This window comes from Schistocerca cancellata, chromosome 8 (genome assembly GCF_023864275.1).
Source record: "Schistocerca cancellata isolate TAMUIC-IGC-003103 chromosome 8, iqSchCanc2.1, whole genome shotgun sequence".
In the NCBI taxonomy this organism is placed as follows: domain Eukaryota; kingdom Metazoa; phylum Arthropoda; class Insecta; order Orthoptera; family Acrididae; genus Schistocerca; species Schistocerca cancellata.
In genome coordinates this window covers 346,513,613-346,534,739 of record NC_064633.1, presented here as the reverse complement: position 1 = coordinate 346,534,739, position 21,127 = coordinate 346,513,613, and the positions used below count along the sequence as shown (strand labels likewise).

The 21,127-nt window shown below is 46.2% G+C and overlaps 1 protein-coding gene across 1 annotated transcript in view; it reads left to right on the top strand.

The window, feature by feature from the left end:
* The window catches only part of LOC126094774 (venom carboxylesterase-6-like), a 92,585-nt gene that overhangs the window by 56,588 nt on the left and 14,870 nt on the right, over positions 1 to 21,127 (top strand). The window contains exons 7-8 of the mRNA XM_049909327.1: positions 10,055 to 10,236; positions 18,027 to 18,159. Of these exons, the coding sequence (XP_049765284.1) occupies positions 10,055 to 10,236; positions 18,027 to 18,159 (315 nt within the window). The remainder of the gene's footprint in view (positions 1 to 10,054; positions 10,237 to 18,026; positions 18,160 to 21,127) is intronic.

Sequence of the window (21,127 nt, the reverse complement as noted above, 5' to 3'; positions counted from 1 at the left end):
TTACGTGCCACTGTCATTACCTACATTTCCTGTTCCAGTCGCGTATGGTTCGCGGGAAGAACGACTGCCAGAAAGCCTCCGTGCGCGCTCGAATGTCTCTAATTTTACATTCGTGATCTCCTCGGGAGGTATAAGTAGGGGGAAGCAATATATTCGATACCTCATCCAGAAACGCACCCTCTCGAAACCTGGACAGCAAGCTACACGGCGATGCAGAGCGCCTCTCTTGCAGAGTCTGCCACTTGAGTTTGCTAAACATCTCCGTAATGCTGTCACGCTTACCAAATGACCCTGTGACGAAACGCGCCCGTCTTCTTTGGATCTTCTCTATCTCCTCTGTCAACCCGACCTGGTACGGATCCCACACTGATGAGCAATACTCAAGTATAGGTCGGACGAGTGTTTTGTAAGCCACCTCCTTTGTTGATGGACTACATTTTCTAAGGTCTCTCCCAATGAATCTCAATCTGGCACCCGCCTTACCAACAATTAATTTTATATGATCATTCCACTTCAAATCGTTCCGCACGCATACTCCCAGATATTTTACAGAAGTAACTGCTACCAGTGTTTGTTCCGCTATCATATAATCATACAATAAAGGATCCTTCTTTCTATGTATTCACAATACATTCCATTTGTCTGTGTTAAGGGTCAGTTGCCACTCCCTGAACCAAGTGCCTATCCGCTGCAGATCTTCCTGCATTTCTAATGCTGCAACTTATCTGTATACTACAGCATCATCCGCGAAAAGCCGCATGGAACTTCCGACACTATCTACTAGGTCCGGCTGGACAACCAGATCCTGACAATGAATTACCATTTCTAGATTATACTAGTTATGATGATGTGATGGGATGTCACTCAGATGACGAAGAACAGTTGAGTGGGCACATTGAGGCAGTAGTGGCGATTCGGTACTACCTTGTAGATGTGTCAGACAGTCCGAGAAAAAATTTTTGTGGGCCGCCGTCACTTGGGTCAGGATGTGAGTGTCCCATAAGAAGATGTGGATGTGAAATGTTTGATCAGGAACATGCAGGATCACGAGAGGAGGGACACTCGCTCGTCAGTTTAGATGGAGGCACAGAAACACGAGGTAGAGAGATGAGTAATGAGGTACTGTGCATACTCGATTACTTAAGAGAGTTTAAACAAGACAGAGAGGCAAATGCGAAACGTTTACAAGGGGAAATCGATAAGACACGGAAACAGTTAGAGAAGGAAAGCAAATTAGACAGCTGGAAAACCAGATGAACGAGTGAGCTTTCGAGAGAAGTGACTTCGTTAGTACGTCTATACTTGACGTTTAAATTAGTTAATAGGCATCCAAACTCCTCAACGCTGACGTCTTGCAAGCCAGGTCCACCACGCAGTGACAAAGTATTTCGGATCGTTCACTCAATCGTACATTATACGTTGTTGTTGTTGTTGTGGTCTTCAGTCCTGAGACTGGTTTGATGCAGCTCTCCATGCTACTCTATCCTGTGCAAGCTTCTTCAACTCCCAGTACCTACTGCAATCCACATCCTTCTGGATCTGCTTAGTGTATTCATCTCTTGGTCTCCCTCTACGATTTTTACCCTCCACGCAGCCCTCCAATACTAAATTGGTGATCCCTTGATTCGCGTTAGTATTTTGCAGCCGTGACTTATTAAACTTATAGTTCGGTAATTTTCACATCTGTCAACACCTGCTTTCTTTGGGATTGGGATTATTATATTCTTCTTGAAGTCTGAGGGTATTTTACCTGTCTCATACATCTTGCTCACCAGATGGTAGAGTTTTGTTAGGGCTGGTTCTCCCAAGGCTCTCAGTAGTTCTAATGGAATGTTGTCTACTCCCGGGGCCTTGTTTCGACTTAGGTCTTTCAGTGCTCTATCAAACTCTTCACGCAGTATCGTATCTCCCATTTCATCTTCATCTACATCCTCTTCCATTTCCATAATATTGTCCTCAAGTACATCGCCCTTGTATAGACCCTTTATATACTCCTTCCACCTTTCTGCTTTCCCTTCTTCGCTTAGAACTGGGTTTCCATCTGAGCTCTTGATATTCATACAAGTGGTTCTCTTTTCTCCAAAGGTCTCTTTAATTTTCCTGTAGGCAGTATCTATCTTACCCATCGTGAGATAAGCCTCTCCATCCTTACATTTGCCCTCTAGCCATCTCTGCTTAGCCATTTTGCACTTCCTGTCGATCTCATTTTTGAGACACATTATACGTAATCATAATATTAATACGTGAATACAAAAACTGCACTAACGATTTTTAATATTAATTGTACAAGGAAGTCAAGGATCCTTATACACAAGGGCTGTCCAGAAAGTAAGTTCCGATCGTTCGCAAAAAGGAAACCACATTGAAAACCAGAAACATTTTATTTGCAACAGTTAGGTGCACCTTCTACCTACTTCTCTAGATAGTAGACACTCCAACATCGAATTTTGTCGTAGTGTTGTATCAGCTTTCCAATATCCTCGTCACAGAAAGCAGCTGCCTGTGCTTTCGGCCAGTTATCTGCACTGGTCTCCAGGTCGTTGTCTGTGGAAAAATTTTGTCTTCATAGCCAGCGGTTCTTGTGAGCAGAGATGAGACCCAGGGGGAGGCAATTACGGACTGTATTGTGGGTAGATGGAAATGTCGTGTGGGTAGGGCCTCCCGTCGGGTAGACCGTTCGCCTGGTGCAGATCTTTCGATTTGACGCCACTTCGGCGACCTGCGCGTCGATGGGGATGAAATGATGATGATTAGGACAACAAAACACCCAGTCCCTGAGCGGAGAAAATCTCCGACCCAGCCGGGAATCGAACCGGGGCCCTTAGGATTGACAGTCTGTCACGCTGACCACTTTTTTTTTTTTAATCTCATTTTGCTCTCTTTCGTTCGTTTTATCTGCTCGGGGCGGACGTCGTAAGACACCCGTTTTCATTCGTTGTTGATCGGTGAACTCAGTTTTTTTATTACAGAGGGCAGCTAACCCTCTGACCGAACACGCTGAGCTACCGTTTCGGCGCCACTCAGCTACCAGGGCGGACTGCATTGTGGGTGATCAAACACGTCTCATCGGAAACGCTGCAGGAGCGTCTTCAATGCCCCTGCAGTGTGCGGCCGAGAACTGGCATGAAGAAGGAACTGCTCGACATTTGTGTTATGTGGGTTGCATGACACAGGCGAAATCCCTAAACAGGCCCTCATACATGGCGGGAGACGCTATTTCCTACACATCTTTACATGCTCACTGTTCACTCAAAACTGCGACGCGACACGATCGACAGGCGTACTACAGACACTGCCCAAAACACTTGTGCAAAGCTTTACCGGATTTTCCCAGTGGTTTCCATTTCGCGACCGATCGGAACTTACTTTCTGGACAACCCTTGTAATTCGAAAGGTTTTTACCATGCATGTGCGCAAAGAAAAATATAACGTGTTATGTAGACGTTAAGAGTTGGAAAAGGAAGTAGAAGCTTTCACATTCATAACATTGAGGTTACACTCTCTATCACGCACTAAAACCTCCAATATCTGAACACTGGAAATAGAAGAGCTACCATCCTCTGCCCTGCGCACCGATCAGGTGCTGAGGTAGAAATGAGACGTGATAGTAACAACACTTCGTGAGATCGCATTCTAGTGGCTTTCATGTTTACATAGTTCATTTGCAGTAAAACATGCATACTGGGCAGCAACAACACAACAACTGCTAGCTCGATGATGTCGCCAGCAGTGAAAATCAACATATTGTAGTAACGAGCTCTGTAAATAAGGTATTTTGGCGTCGTTATTTCGCTTACTTTTCTGTAAGAGCCACTGTGTGATCATTTGCTGCCATTACCATTGAACTAAGTTCCTAATTTTTAATTTCTTCATTTTGTATAACTGCTATTCCGACTACCCTTGTTATGCGGAAACTATATTTGTTTTAGGGTATGCCTAGAAGGAGAATGCTAACGGGCCAGAGTGAAAGACCCACAGCTAGACAGACACAATTATTGCTTAGCGAAATTATAGCAATGTAAACATTCATAATGATAATGCATCTGTTTTATTTAGCGATCATAATATTAATACATGAGCATCGAAGATTGAAGTACCGATTTTTGAAATTAGTTATGTAAGAAGGCCAATGAAACTTATTTAACTCGATAGGAACTTCGCCGTAGATGTGCATAAAAGAAAAAAATATGTATATACATAGTCCTTAGGAGAGCAAGTAGATATACCAACACACACACACACACACACACACTCACTCACTCACTCACTCACTCACTCACACTCAAGCATGAGGAAAGTTTTCCTTTATCTCTGACATTACTACCAACTTTTATCACACAGAACGTCAGGTGCTATGCTAGAAAAGACACACAAAAGTAACAACGTTTCGTCAAGCTGCATTCTAAGGCGTTCATATTTAAATGTTGGAGTTAGTTCATTTGCAGTAACACACGTATACCAGACAGCTACAATGCGGCAAATGCTACGCCGTTGATGTTGTCAACAGTGGAAAACGAAACGTAGTAACGAGGCCGTCGGGGACAACAAACGTTGTTTATTAGCGTCGATTTTTTACTTACTTTGGTCTAAGAGTAAACGGAACAAACTCTGTGTTCGTTAGCCGCTAGTACCACAATTTTAGAGTGTTAGTAATTATCAGTATCTTCATTCTGAGTAGCCACAACGTCCCTTATTATAAGGAAACTATATTTGTTTTAGGCTGTGCATCGAAGAAGAATATTAATTGGTCAGACTGAAAGACGAAGAGCTAGAGAGACAGTTTTTGCGTAGACAAAGTAATAGGAATAATGGAGACGTTGATAATGATAATTCTATTGTCGCTCTGAAAGATACATTTATAGGGTGTTTCAAAAATGACCGGTATATTTGAAACGGCAGTAAAAACTAAACGAGCAGCGATAGAAATACACCGTTTGTTGCAATATGCTTGGGACAACAGTACATTTTCAGGCGGACAAACTTTCGAAATTACAGTAGTTACAATTTTCAACAACAGATGGCGCTGCAAGTGATGTGAAAGATATAGAAGACAACGCAGTCTGTGGGTGCGCCATTCTGTACGTCGTCTTTCTGCTGTAAGCGTGTGCTGTTCACAACGTGCAAGTGTGCTGTGGACAACATGGTTTATTCCTTAGAACAGAGGATTTTTCTGGTGTTGGAATTCCACCGCCTAGAACACAGTGTTGTTGCAACAAGACGAAGTTTTCAACGGAGGTTTAATGTAACCAAAGGACCGAAAAGCGATACAATAAAGGATCTGTTTGAAAAATTTCAACGGACTGGGAACGTGACGGATGAACGTGCTGGAAAGGTAGGGCGAATGCGTACGGCAACCACAGAGGGCAACGCGCAGCTAGTGCAGCAGGTGATCCAACAGCGGCCTCGGGTTTCCGTTCGCCGTGTTGCAGCTGCGGTCCAAATGACGCCAACGTCCACGTATCGTCTCATGCGCCAGAGTTTACACCTCTATCCATACAAAATTCAAACGCGGCAACCCCTCAGTGCTGCTACCATTGCTGCATGAGAGACATTCGTTAACGACATAGTGCACAGGATTGATGACGGCGATATGCATGTTGGCAGCATTTGGTTTACTGACGAAGCTTATTTTTACCTGGACGGCTTCGTCAATAAACAGAACTGGCGCATATGGGGAACCGAAAAGCCCCATGTTGCAGTCCCATCGTCCTTGTATCCTCAAAAAGTACTGGTCTCGGACGCCATTTCTTCCAAAGGAATCATTGGCCCATTTTTCAGATCCAAAACGATTACTGCATCACACTATCTGGACATTCTTCGTGAATTTGTGGCGGTACAAACTGCCTTAGACGACACTGCGAACACCTCGTGGTTTATGCAAGATGGTGCCCGGCCACATCGCACGGCCGACGTCTTTAATTTCCTGAATGAATATTTCGACGATCGTGTGAGTGCTTTGGGCTATCCGAAACATACAGGAGGCGGCGTGGATTGGCCTCCCTATTTGCCAGACATGAACCCCTGTGACTTCTTTCTGTGGGGACACTTGAAAGACCAGGTGTACCGCCAGAATCCAGAAACAATTGAACAGCTGAAGCAGTACATCTCATCTGCATGTGAAGCCATTCCGCCAGACACGTTGTCAAAGGTTTCGGGTAATTTCATTCAGAGACTACGCCATATTATTGCTACGCATGGTAGATATGTGGAAAATATCGTACTATAGAGTTTCCCAGACCGCAGCGCCATCTGTTGTTGACAATTGTAACTACTGTAATTTCGAAAGTTTGTCCGCCTGAAAATGTACTGTTGTCCCAAGCATATTGCAACAAACGGTGTATGTCTATTGCTGCTCGTTTAGTTTGTATTGCCGTTTCAAATATACCGGTCATTTTTGAAACACCCTGTAAATGTGCACTGAACACAATTTCAAGTAATTTTGGTAACTTAATTGCGGTTTGATAAATTGATAGTGCAGATTTTGTAATGCAAATCACTTCGCGTGTGAAGTGACTTTATGCGATACAACGGCATTCACATTGCGTTGTCATAAGGGAAAACTTAATTTGCAACCATTAACACAAAACTTATTTTTCAACGCAGTGTATCAAAGACTTTCTTCAAATAACCGAACAATTACAGAGAAATTAACGAATTATTTCTGGAATACACGTAGCTACAATTTAGCATTTGCCACGGATCAGTTTTGTGGTTACGATTTCAGATACTTTAAGAAACGTGACATCTGCTATCTCAGATGATGTCCACTGATGCAGTTGGCCGAATTTCGACCACAGACGATATTAGTTGGCTTAATTATCCGACATTTCATTGAAGCTTCAGTCAGTTATTGCTTCCCTTGTGTGTAGTCAAGCTATGAGTTTTAAGAAAGTGGCAAAATCTTGTACAACAAAACTTGTCAGCCTCTGTTGGTCCATCACGGCCAGGGGACATCGGCTGATCGGCTGGTGCTTTTCAATGTCAATAAACTTCACCAACAGCCGTATTCGTTACGATATTTCATTTTATTCTGAAAGCGACCAGTTTCGGCAGTTCATTTTGCCATCTTCAGGCCTCATACTCTTTTATCCAAATAATTGAAGTTACCGTTTTCTTATTCAGCATTTATATAACGATTGGAATTCACGTTATCCAGTGTTTTATGGCGCTATACGATAAGTTTGATTATTTGGATAAAAGCGTATGGGGCCTGAAAATGGCAAAATGAATTGCCAAAACTGGTTGCTTTCTTAATAAAATAAAATATCGTAAAATACACGGCTGTTGGTGGAGTTTATTGACATTGAAAAAAACTTGTCAGTGTTCTGTGTTATTTTTATGTAAGAGTTAATTTCTACTCAAAAGTTTTCAAAGGCGTTAGCCACGTTTGTGCATGGAAATGAATCAGTGGTAACAGGTGCAAATTTGTGCCAACCCGGGACTCGAAACTTGGTCTCCCACTTGACGTGAATGGTCGCCTTAACCACCTTGGCCATATGAGCACGCTTTTCATCCGACCGAAATTCCCACCCAGTTGCACTCTACTAACGTAGCGTCACAGACCCTTGATCACTTACTCGTCTTTATAATGAAAAGGGTAGTTGCTTCTCACCATACAACGGACATGCTGTGTTGCAGATAGGCACAACAAAAAGACTGTCGGAAATGAGCTTTCGGCCAAAAAGGCCTTTGTTGAAAGTAAACCACACACACACACACACACACACACACACACACACACACACACACACACGCAAACGCAACTCACACACACATGACTACCATCTCTGCCAGCTGAAGTACCGAGCGAGGTGGCGCTGTGGTTAGCACACTGGACTCGCATTCGGGAGGACGACGGTTCAATCCCACGTCCACCCATCCTAATTTAGGTTTTCCGTGATTTCCCTAAATCGCTTCAGGCAAATGCCAGGATGGTTCCTTCGAAACGGCACTAACGACTTCCTTTCCCATCCTTCCCTAATCCAAGTCAGCTGGCTTCAGCTGCCAGGGCTGTGGACATGTGTATGTGAGTTGCGTTTGCGTGAGTGTGTGTGTGTGTGTGTGTGTGTGTGCGTGTGTGTGTGTGTGTGTGTGTGTGTGTGTGTGTGTGGTCTATTTACGACAAAGGTCTTGTTGGCCGAAAGTTCACTATCTGATAGTCTTTTTGTTTGTTATACCTATCTGCAACTCAACATCTCCGCTATACAGTGATAGCAACTATCCTCTCCATGATACTGTTACTCTGCACCCTGGATTTTCCATTGCTTTATATATATATATATATATATATATATATATATATATATATATACTCCTGGAAATTGAAATAAGAACACCGTGAATTCATTGTCCCAGGAAGGGGAAACTTTATTGACACATTCCTGGGGTCAGATACATCACATGATCACACTGACAGAACCACAGGCACATAGACACAGGCAACAGAGCATGCACAATGTCGGCACTAGTACAGTGTATATCCACCTTTCGCAGCAATGCAGACTGCTATTCTCCCATGGAGACGATCGTAGAGATGCTGGATGTAGTCCTGTGGAACGGCTTGCCATGCCATTTCCACCTGGCGCCTCAGTTGGACCAGCGTTCGTGCTGGACGTGCAGACCGCGTGAGACGACGCTTCATCCAGTCCCAAACATGCTCAATGGGGGACAGATCCGGAGATCTTGCTGGCCAGGGTAGTTGACTTACACCTTCTAGAGCACGTTGGGTGGCACGGGATACATGCGGACGTGCATTGTCCTGTTGGAACAGCAAGTTCCCTTGCCGGTCTAGGAATGGTAGAACGATGGGTTCGATGACGGTTTGGATGTACCGTGCACTATTCAGTGTCCCCTCGACGATCACCAGTGGTGTACGGCCAGTGTAGGAGATCGCTCCCCACACCATGATGCCGGGTGTTGGCCATGTGTGCCTCGGTCGTATGCAGTCCTGATTGTGGCGCTCACCTGCACGGCGCCAAACACGCATACGACCATCATTGGCACCAAGGCAGAAGCGACTCTCATCGCTGAAGACGACACGTCTCCATTCGTCCCTCCATTCACGCCTGTCGCGACACCACTGGAGGCGGGCTGCACGATGTTGGGGCGTGAGCGGAAGACGGCCTAACGGTGTGCGGGACCGTAGCCCAGCTTCATGGAGACGGTTGCGAATGGTCCTCGCCGATACCCCAGGAGCAACAGTGTCCCTAATTTGCTGGGAAGTGGCAGTGCGGTCCCCTACGGGACTGCGTAGGATCCTACGGTCTTGGCGTGCATCCGTGCGTCGCTGCGGTCCGGTCCCAGGTCGACGGGCACGTGCACCTTCCGCCGACCACTGGCGACAACATCGATGTACTGTGGAGACCTCACGCCCCACGTGTTGAGCAATTCGGCGGTACGTCCACCCGGCCTCCCGCATGCCCACTATACGCCCTCGCTCAAAGTCCGTCAACTGCACATACGGTTCACGTCCACGCTGTCGCGGCATGCTACCAGTGTTAAAGGCTGCGATGGAGCTCCGTATGCCACGGCAAACTGGCTGACACTGACGGCGGCGGTGCACAAATGCTGCGCAGCTAGCGCCATTCGACGGCCAACACCGCGGTTCCTGGTGTGTCCGCTGTGCCGTGCGTGTGATCATTGCTTGTACAGCCCTCTCGCAGTGTCCGGAGCAAGTATGGTGGGTCTGACACACCGGTGTCAATGTGTTCTTTTTTCCATTTCCAGGAGTGTATATATATATGTGTGTGTGTGAGTGCCTGAAAGAAAGTACACAACATATATGTATAAGTCATTTCCTTTAACTTCTTCATCTTGTAAGTTGTCGTGACATGATACATCGCTTCTTTATGAACGACTGAACAGCGATATCGGCTTTTTGGAATGCTTGGAATGCTTCCCTGACATTAGATCACTTATTCTGGACGACCCACTTCTATTCTGCTCCAGTGATTACACAGCCAATTCCAACTGCCCTTGCACTGCTCGCGCTATGTTTACGCGTTTGCTAGAAATTAGTCTTCTAGAGTAATTGATGAACATTTTTTTCCCACAGAGAAGCTGTACCTCTCTGACCCGGCAGCAGTGCAGGAGCTCAGCGACAACTTCGTGCTAGCCGTGTCTCCAATCCTGCACCTGCCGACGGCCGAAGAGCGCGAGGAGGCGGCACTCAAGATGCGGGACTTTTACTTTGGCCATGAAAATATCACCATCGATGATGCCCAAGCTATCACCGATGTAAGTTTGAACAACACTACAGAAATGTCTTTGGAAGAATTGCTTCTTGTGAATTGTATTATTTTTGTTATCAGTCTTCTGAACACAGCGAATTCTTGAGGTAACCGAATCTTGAAAACAGGATCAGGTATAACAACAGAGCATTTAATCGACTCCCCTCCCCTGTCTAGACCCATCCTTGAATATAACCATAAGTTGTGGTGCTGATTTAAAATGTCGTAAAATATTTTACACTATTGGCCATTAAAACTGCTACACCACGAAGATGACGTGCTACAGACGCGAAATTTAACCGACAGGAAGAACATGCTGTGATATGCAAATGATTAGCTTTTAGAGCATTCACACAAGGTTGGCGTCGGTGGTGATACCTACAACGTGCTGACATGAGGAAAGTTTCCAATCTATTTCTCATACACAAACAGCAGTTGACCGGCGTTGCCTGGTGAAACGTTGTTGTGATGCCTCGTGCAAGCAGGAGAAATGCGTAGCATCACGTTTCCGACTTTGATAAAGGTCGGATTGTAGCCTATCGTGATTGTAGTGTATCGTATCGTGACAGTTGTGCTCGCGTTGGTCGAGATCCAATGACTGTTAGCAGAATATGGAACCAGTAGGTTCAGGAGGGTAATACGGAACGCCATGTTGGATCCCAACGGCCTCGTATCACTAACAGTCGAGATGACGGATCGTGCAGCCACGTCTCGATCCCTGAGGCAACAGATGGGGACGTTTGCAAAACAACAACCATCTGCACCAACAGTTCGACGACGTTTGCAGCAGCATGGACTATCAGCTCGGAGACAATGGCTGCGGTTACCCTTGACGCTGCATCGGCGTGATGGTATGGGGTACCATTGGTTACATGTCTCGGTCAACTCTCGTTCGCATTGACGGCACTTTGAACAGTGGGCGTTACATTTCAGATGTGTTACGACCCGTGGCTCTACCCTTCATTCGATCCCTGCGAAACCCTACATTTCAGCAGGATAATGCACGACCGCATGTTGCAGGTCTTCTATGGGCCTTCCTGGATACAGAAAATGTTCGACTGCTGCCCTGGTCAGCACATTCTCCAGATGTCTCACCAATTGAAAACGTCTGGTCAATGGTGGCCGAGCAATTGGCTCGTCACAATACGTCAGTCTCTACTCTTGATGAACTGTGGTATCGTGTTGAAGCTGCATGGGCAGCTGTACCTGTACACGCCATCCAAGCTCTGTTTGACTCAATGCCCAGACGCATCAAGGCCGTTATTACGGCCAGAGGTGGTTGTTCTGGGTACTGATTTCTCAGGATCTATGCACCCAAACTGCGTGAAAATGTAATCACATGTCAGTTCTAGTATAATATATTTGTCCAATGAATACCCGTTTATCATCTGCATTTCTTCTTGGTGTAGCAATTTCAATGGCCAGTAGTGTATGTTCTAGGGGACAGATGATGTCAGATGTTAAGTCCCATAGTGCTCAGAGCTATTTGAACCATTTTGTAAATAAGTCTCCTGGATAGCCGCCTCTAACAGGATCAGGTTGCCGACAGTGGATCGACACCTCTTGAATCCACTCTAAGAGTGGCTAATCAGCTGTCTGATCTCCAGACCAGATGACGATTGACCATTCGTTCCATGTTCTTTCCTGTACTTAGAAAAATCAGTTGTGTTTGGAAATGTCCTTAGCAAGACGAAACAAGCCCCTAAAAATGGGCGGTCGGTGCAAACGATGTGACATAGCCGGCCGCTGTGGCCGAGAGGGTCTAGGCGCTTCAGTCCGGAACCGTGCTGCTGCTACGGTCGCAGGTTCGAATCCTGCCTCAGGCATGGATGTGTGTGATGTCCTTAGATTAGCTAGGTTTACATAGTTCTAAGTCTATGGGACTGATGACCTCAGATGTTAAGTCTCATAGTGCTTAGAGCCATTTGAACCATTTTGATGTGACATAGGAGCAAGTGTACAAAAATAAAAAAGTGTCAGTAAGTAATGACAAATTGGTACTAACTGATTGATATACCCTACTGACTTCCAAAGTATCATAATAGCAAACACACAGAACAAATGCCTTTGGATAGGTACCCAAAATGGCCATTAAATTGTTGTTTAATCATCTCTTACGCCGCAAGGGGTATCCCTAGCAGTCTGAGGCACCTTGTCACGGTCCGTGCGGCTCCCCCCGTAGGAGGTTAGAGTCCTCCCTCTGGCATGGGTGTGTGTGTTGTCCATAGCGCAGTTTGGTCCCATAAGACCTTACCACAAATTTCCAAATTTTTCATCTCTTACAATAGCTGTGAAACAAAAATAATATTAAAATCAAATGTCCTCATTCAGTCACACGGACTATAATCCTTCATGTTGTTGTTGTTGCCTTCAGTTCAAAGACTAGTTCAATGAAGTTCTCCACGTACCATGTTAGCTGCACAAAGAAAAGGTTTTGTACCATCCTCACGAGTTGCATAGTGTGTTGGGCTTTTTTAATAGGCAACCTCATTCTCAACAATCTTTTGTCCACAGTAGATCGCTCTGCACAGCCCTCTGGGTAAAGGAGTTACAAGTAACCCTATATTCTCTGTGGAGCTCCATAGAGCTCTTTGTGTCTCAGATCGTGAACGAAATAGTGAGGCTTTTGTACACTGCTCAGTGTGTTAACATGTCTTGAAGGGTTAAGAGTATTTCAAATTTAGCCTGTACCCGTATTGTCACTTTACGACAAGGATTGTCAGCACGAGACGTTGCCAGCTAAATTGACGTACACTACACCGCCATCATCCGAGCAGTCAGCCTGAATCGTAAGACATAAACCACAAAGATCTGCCTAGTAGTGGTCGCCAACTGATGTCCACCAACGTACAAATTATGGCCTCTACCCTGACGAGAATGCGGCAGACGTACTCATCGCCATTTTGGAGGCAACAGGGAGAACTATGTAGACACTCCTCTACACGATCTATTTTGTTTCTAGGCGTCCACTATTAACAACATTACAAACCATCCAGCGCAGTAGTGAGCAAAGGAGGTGGACAAGGGAACTCTTGGAAGAGGACCTGAGTCAGTGGCGTTGAATTCTCTTCACCGACATAGCAGGATTTGTCAGATACCTTATGATCGTTATAGAACAGCATAGAGGATGCCACGAACCAATGTACATCTTAGGCATGCTATCCCACGAGTTCAACAGGGAGGTGAGTCATACAGGTTTTGGGCTGATGTCATGTACAAACGTTGCACTTCTCTCACCACTATCAAGGGTAATTTGGGTCTGGTGTCCCGTAATATTGTAAAATACTTGTTACTGAATAAATCTGATGTTTCGGCCACATCTGCGGTGGCCGTCCTCTGGGTCTAATGAGTCACCACACCCAGAAAACTGTTACGTCAACTGACTACGACTGCGGAAGCCTATGCGGCTGAGGCCTGTGCAGTATCGGTACAGGATACTAGAATCTGTTGTCCACTCCTACAACCAACATTTTGGAGTTGGGTTTCTTTCAACACGTTAATGGACGAGCACCCACCATTCCTGGTTTGAGAACACCTGACTGAACATACGTCTGACCAGTTGAAATTTGCAGTTCGTGGTCACAATAGTCCTCCTCTCACAGTGATTTATCTCATGACGACTGCTTCCATAGAGTGGGACAGCAATATCATGGCCACCATGCGAACATCATGCCAAACGGGGGGGGGGGGGGGGGAGAAGGGAGGGAGGGGGGGGTTCAAATGGCTCTGAGCTCTATAGCCTGTGATAACACCAAGCAGCATGTAGCAATTTTAGTAAAGGCGGTAGTAGAAACTGAAAGGTGGATAAAAAAATGGCTCTGAGCACTATGGGACTAAACTTCTGAGGTCATCAGTCCCCTATAACTTAGAACTACTTAAACCCAACTAACCTAAGGACATCACACACATTCATGCCTGAGGCAGGATTCGAACCTGCGACTGTAGCGGTCGCGCGGTTCCAGACTGTAGCGCCTAGAACCGCTCGTCCACCCCGGCCGGCGGGGGGGGGGGGGTTTACAGGAATATTCCAGTGCTCAGAGTGTGTCTAAATGGTACTGAATAACTGAATATTGGTTCAAATGGCTCTGAGCACTATGGGACTTAACTTCTGAGGTCATCAGTCCCCTAGAACTTAGAACTACTTAAACCTAACTAACCTAAGGACATCACAGACATCCATTCCCGAGGCAGGATTCGAACCTGCGACCGTAGCGGTCGCGCAGTTCCAGACTGTAGCGCCTATAACCGCTCGGCCACCTCGGCCGGCAACTGAATATTACCCAGCAGCAGATCATACACTCCTGGAAATGGAAAAAAGAACACATTGACACCGGTGTGTCAGACCCACCATACTTGCTCCGGACACTGCGAGAGGGCTGTACAAGCAATGATCACACGCACGGCACAGCGGACACACCAGGAACCGCGGTGTTGGCCGTCGAATGGCGCTAGCTGCGCAGCATTTGTGCACCGCCGCCGTCAGTGTCAGCCAGTTTGCCGTGGCATACGGAGCTCCATCGCAGCCTTTAACACTGGTAGCATGCCGCGACAGCGTGGACGTGAACCGTATGTGCAGTTGACGGACTTTGAGCGAGGGCGTATAGTGGGCATGCGGGAGGCCGGGTGGACGTACCGCCGAATTGCTCAACACGTGGGGCGTGAGGTCTCCACAGTACATCGATGTTGTCGCCAGTGGTCGGCGGAAGGTGCACGTGCCCGTCGACCTGGGACCGGACCGCAGCGACGCACGGATGCACGCCAAGACCGTAGGATCCTACGCAGTCCCGTAGGGGACCGCACCGCCACTTCCCAGCAAATTAGGGACACTGTTGCTCCTGGGGTATCGGCGAGGACCATTCGCAACCGTCTCCATGAAGCTGGGCTACGGTCCCGCACACCGTTAGGCCGTCTTCCGCTCACGCCCCAACATCGTGCAGCCCGCCTCCAGTGGTGTCGCGACAGGCGTGAATGGAGGGACGAATGGAGACGTGTCGTCTTCAGCGATGAGAGTCGCTTCTGCCTTGGTGCCAATGATGGTCGTATGCGTGTTTGGCGCCGTGCAGGTGAGCGCCACAATCAGGACTGCATACGACCGAGGCACACATGGCCAACACCCGGCATCATGGTGTGGGGAGCGATCTCCTACACTGGCCGTACACCACTGGTGATCGTCGAGGGGACACTGAATAGTGCACGGTACATCCAAACCGTCATCGAACCCATCGTTCTACCATTCCTAGACCGGCAAGGGAACTTGCTGTTCCAACAGGACAATGCACGTCCGCATGTATCCCGTGCCACCCAACGTGCTCTAGAAGGTGTAAGTCAACTACCCTGGCCAGCAAGATCTCCGGATCTGTCCCCCATTGAGCATGTTTGGGACTGGATGAAGCGTCGTCTCACGCGGTCTGCACGTCCAGCACGAACGCTGGTCCAACTGAGGCGCCAGGTGGAAATGGCATGGCAAGCCGTTCCACAGGACTACATCCAGCATCTCTACGATCGTCTCCATGGGAGAATAGCAGTCTGCATTGCTGCGAAAGGTGGATATACACTGTACTAGTGCCGACATTGTGCATGCTCTGTTGCCTGTGTCTATGTGCCTGTGGTTCTGTCAGTGTGATCATGTGATGTATCTGACCCCAGGAATGTGTCAATAAAGTTTCCCCTTCCTGGGACAATGAATTCACGGTGTTCTTATTTCAATTTCCAGGAGTGTATATTACTTTTATAAGCATATTGGTGTTTTGTTTTTATGTCACAGTATTTTTAAGTCATAAGTTAATTCTTTCATGGCCATCCTTGTCTACAGGGTAGAGGACTAGGCTCCAGCCCTGAAGGTCCCAGGTTCAATCTCAAACAGGGGTGGGAATTCCCCTCAATCCAGTCCCTCTGAGATGACCCAGAGCCAACTCAGCCTGCTATCAAATGAGTACCAGGGATTTTTCCTAGGGATAAAATGCGAGCGGGGCGACAGGGTCACTATTCTACCCCTCTAGTGCCACAGCAAACAAAAGCTGCACTCTACCCGTACTCAGGGCAATAACCCAGTCACGGGCTTGTGCCACGGGTTTCAATTTCTTTTGTTACGGCACAGAATAGTAAGGGATAGAAATTAGAAAAAATTATTAAAACTGATTCACATAACCACAGGCAAACTCAAGTCATGTTAGAGGCAATGGTGGAAGCGGAAAGCGAGCCATTATGTAGCAAGTGGGTCAGGCCGACGACACTGTTGCCGAGTACGGAATAAGCATTTAGCAGAACAGAGGACGGAAAACCAAAGGAAGAGAGATAAGCATGTTCGTTAGCTCGTAATGCACGTTGCAAGAAACTGTATCCCTTTTAACAGCCTGTTAAGTGAATGTAGCAGAATAAGGAGGACACATTCGGTCATTACGAGCCATGCTTCTCGTCATAGCCTCAAGCTAGCACACCGTCTTCAGGTCACGAGTGGCCTACGGGGACCATCCGACCGCCGTGTCATCCTGAGAGGAGGATGCGGATACGAGGGGCTTGGGGTCAGCACACCGCTCTCCCTGTCGTTATGATGGTATTCTTGACCGAAGCCGCTACTATTCGGTCGAGTAGCTCCTCAATTGGCATCACGAGGCTAAGTGCACCCCGAAAAATGGCAACAGCGCATGGTGGCTGGATGGTCACCCATCCAAGTGCCGGCCACGCCCAACAGCGCTTAACTTCGGTGATCTCACGTGAACTAGTGTATGTACTGCGGCACATAGCCTCAAACTAGCTCCCTTTAAATTCTCCAGCTCTCCAGCTCTTGTCATGAGTCGATCACTGAGACTGATGGCATTCACAGCAACAGCATTCGATTCCATGATTTCGATACTGAAGTGAATCTAGACTCCATGAAGTGAATCTAGATGTTCCAGCACAGTCTATGAACTAGCCAAAGATGTATTCAAGATGATGGTCTTCACTAGATCAATTTCATGCTGTTCGCCGTCTACCATCTATTGATGGAGAAGCTGACAGTCTTCCCACAACATCACAGCGCAGAATGCTGCAAATACTGGACTTCAATGCAGAAGCCAGCAATATGGCCTCTTGGGGTCCTCATCAAAGAGTGCTGCAGGTATCAGACTTCAATTGAGGCTACGTTCCTGTTCAATGCTCAGATGCCTTTGGGTGTTGACATCTACCAGGGGTAGGGAGGAGATCAACTGACCCTACGACTATCGACATCAAGTACATCGCAGATGAATCACCAAGCGTCATCGTAGAACTCGGAGTGGGACTAAGCACACTCTGCAGCCTGCTCGAGAACCACTACGCGCTGGGCAGCAGCACTCCCCCCCCACCTCTCGCCGGTAACCGCCAGAGTCGCAGACATCACCTCCTGGGTGTCCAGACGCTGAGCTGACTCGACGGACGTCAGCTAGTAGCCAACAAGTATCTGAATTAGCAACGGCCGATGCTGCTGCAAAAGAATGACGACTTATAAACATTGTGAATAAATAACTGAACTCTAACAGTGTTTTACTGGCGTCGTTGACGCTTCACAGGTTCCCAGCAGCTATCGTGACTTCAATCAGAGGTGTCTCAGTCCAACCATCTGTTCTTTTTAAGTTAATTCTTTCATCCCCCCCCCCCTTCCTTGAATCTCAGCCCACAAACGTTCATAAAAATGCAGGCAGTGAAAACTTCTTTTTGATAAGTTTAGACCTTGTATACTCGGTTATTATCTAACAGGAAACGACCAAGTAGTTTCTGCTATCTCTCTCGTGGCCTAACTATTTAGATTTGTGAAGTAGTCTCTTTTGTGTGTTCTAGATGTGTACCGACATATACTGGGGCGAGCCAGCTGATGCCACCGTGAGGGCGGCATCCAACCACTCCGACGCTGGGCCTATCTACTACCACCTATTCGATTACCGAGGACCGGAGATAGGCAACGGCACGTACGGTATGTCTGTTATACAACAACTAACAACGAACAAGTGCTTTTGTGACGATTCACAGTGACACTGTTTCCCCTTCAACCCCTTCTCCTCTGTCATTAAGCACCTGCTCTCACTCTTTAGCCTTTGATTAAAAAGATTAAAAAATACTTTGACAAGGATAAAAACTATTGTTTGATGAGTTGTTTAGCATGTGGTATTGAAACTGTAAGGATGGTGGAGCTGTGATTAAGCTAAAAGACCCTGGTCCAGAAACGTCTGATCGAAAGTCATAAGCGGAATCATTCTGATAATTATGAAAGTGGAATACATGAGCTGGTCGTGTTTTTGTTAAAATTTTAGGATAGGCAACTCTCAGAGGTGGGCTCCAAAATGCTAGATTTCGTCCAGTAGAAGACACGTGTCTCGCATTGTCCAGGATGGTTGGTTGGTTGGTTGGTTTGGGGGGAGGGGACCAAACAGCAAGGTCATCGGTGCCATCGGATTAGTGAACGATGGGGAAGGAAGTCGGCTGTGCCCTTTCAGAGGAACCATCCCGGCATTTGTCTGAAGCGAATCAGGGAAATTAAGGAAAACCTAAATCAGGATGGTCGGTCGCGGGCTTGGCCGTCGTCCTCCCGAATGCGAGTCCAGTGTGCTAACCACTGTCGAGGATGAACAAGTACTCATAGTTCTTAAAGTGTCCATTTTAGAGCACATGTTTACTAGACACTTTTTTCTCGTTTTGGTCCACACTACTTACTACCTCTGAAATTTGCCTATCCTACAATCTCACAGTAGAAGAAATGTGCTTCCCAGTATTGTGGACGAGCAAGTGCTCACAGCTCATAAGGTATCCATTTTAGAGACCAAATTAACTAAGTCTTTTTACCTTGTTTTGATGCAAGCTACCAATTTTGGAAGTTGTCCACCCTATAATCTTAGTAACAACAGACCGATACGTGTATTCCACTGTGAAACGTATCAGAAAGTTTTTCGCTTATAACTTTCGACCCAGTCGTTTCTACCAGAGTCCCTTACCTCCAAATGATACATTTACCCTTCTCTATCATCCCTGAAAGTTTGTAACGTCAGTACGAAGTCATCTTGTAGACGACATTAGAGGGGAAGTGATGTGAGAAACAATGTGGGATGAATATTATGAAGGGCCAAGATATGGAATATACTTGAAATAAATGGTCGTAGATCCGTCATTAGTTGCATTGAGAAGTATCTTTTTCTATTCCTTGATGATGACTAGTTTCGGACACTTGTGCCCATTTTCAACCCATCCGTATTGTAGGTGTGAAAAATACAGGCAATAGCCTATGTACAAGAACTGCCGCTGCAGTGATAACCAAAACGGCACTATGGTCAACTCAAAAGCAGTTAACAGACCACTTAGAACGGACATCAGAAAACTCCTGGAAAAACTGCTTACCAAACACGCGCTCCCCCCCCCCCCCGCCCCCCTTCCTCCAACTCGCCCCCTCACCCACTTCCCCTGCAAATCTCATTTCCTGCAATTTTTTCTATACGAATTTGGATATATTTTATAATTTTGTAAATAGCTTTAACAAAAATGAAGTACAGTGAAATTTTATGCAACAACTATACACATTTACCATGGTGCTTGGTAAAGAAATTTAAGGCTGAGTTTCATTTGCGCTATAATAACAAAAACTTTATTTATGAAGAATAGTCAATAACGAAATGAAACTTTGTTCGTAATCAAACTGTGATGTCAGGTTATAAGACGCAGAAAAAGCAATTTTCTTTTACCGAATAGTTTTCTTAAAATCGAATGAGAAAGACTGCATGACAGAGAACACACACAGATCCCAAAACAGCGGTTTTTAATTTTTTACGCGGGAAGTAAAAGTTTTTCTGAGGAACAGACGGATGTGTCGTCGCTCCATCTACATAAAACAATGTTTTCTAGCCACATCGGATGACTTACAATTTCCCTCGCCCTGTATGGTATCTGGGTGGAACGATGTTGTGCCGCGCGGGGGGGGGGGGGGGGGGGGGTGAGAGGACAGGTGGGGTAAAAATACATGTTGGTATCGCATCGTTCTCGTCTCCAGGATATCAGTTACGGCGCTTCTGCTGTTTCTATGTGCTCTGCCGAAGCAGGTTGCAGGTCGCATCATCTGTCATATTGTATTTCGTATCATCTCGATGTGAACTGCTCCATACAGTTATTTTCGGTAGTTAACGTAATTTTGTTGACATTTTATTTCAGAATTTTCTGTAAACTTAAGTGTATTTTTGGCACTTCCTAAACATAATTTTGCTTAAAATCCCACTGGGGGCCGAACCACACAGTAACCCTGGTTTCGGTGTGGGGCGGCGGTGGGGTGGGTGGACTGCTGTGGCCTGTTGTGGGCTTGTGAACCACTGAGGGCTACGGCGGGACGAAGCATCTCCATCGTTTCTATGTCCCCGGTTTAGTACATACATACAAATTGTAACCGCAAAAATAATTTCTTCACTCGAGAAGGATGGTGTAGCTTATGCTTAAAGTCACCCTATTGGACTTTTGGCAGGCGGTCATCATCTGTTTACAAATTATTATTACTGCTTACCGGCCTTTTTTTGCCGTTAGGATTGGTGATTCTGTTATATCAGGTCGTTTGCAATTGTGGTGTATATATTTTCAGTTTGCAGTGCCTTATGTGTTCAGAGTATATTATTCTAAAATTTATGTTCGTTTTCACACATACGCTAAATGACCGTTATGGTGGTTAAACCGACATATGTCTGTTTTGCTGAATTTATTTCAAGTTGTGCAGAGTGTATCTAATTTTGATTTCCAGTGTCAGCACGAACCATCTCGTGGATGTAATAGAAAGTTTCTCTCTTAATCTCATACGTTCTAAAGAGTGTACAGTGCTCATCACTTTCTCCACGAGACACATATAGCTCGTTCACATGCATTCAGCGTCTTCGTAATAGCAAAAGCCACAATCTAGCATTCGTCTTTAGTCACAG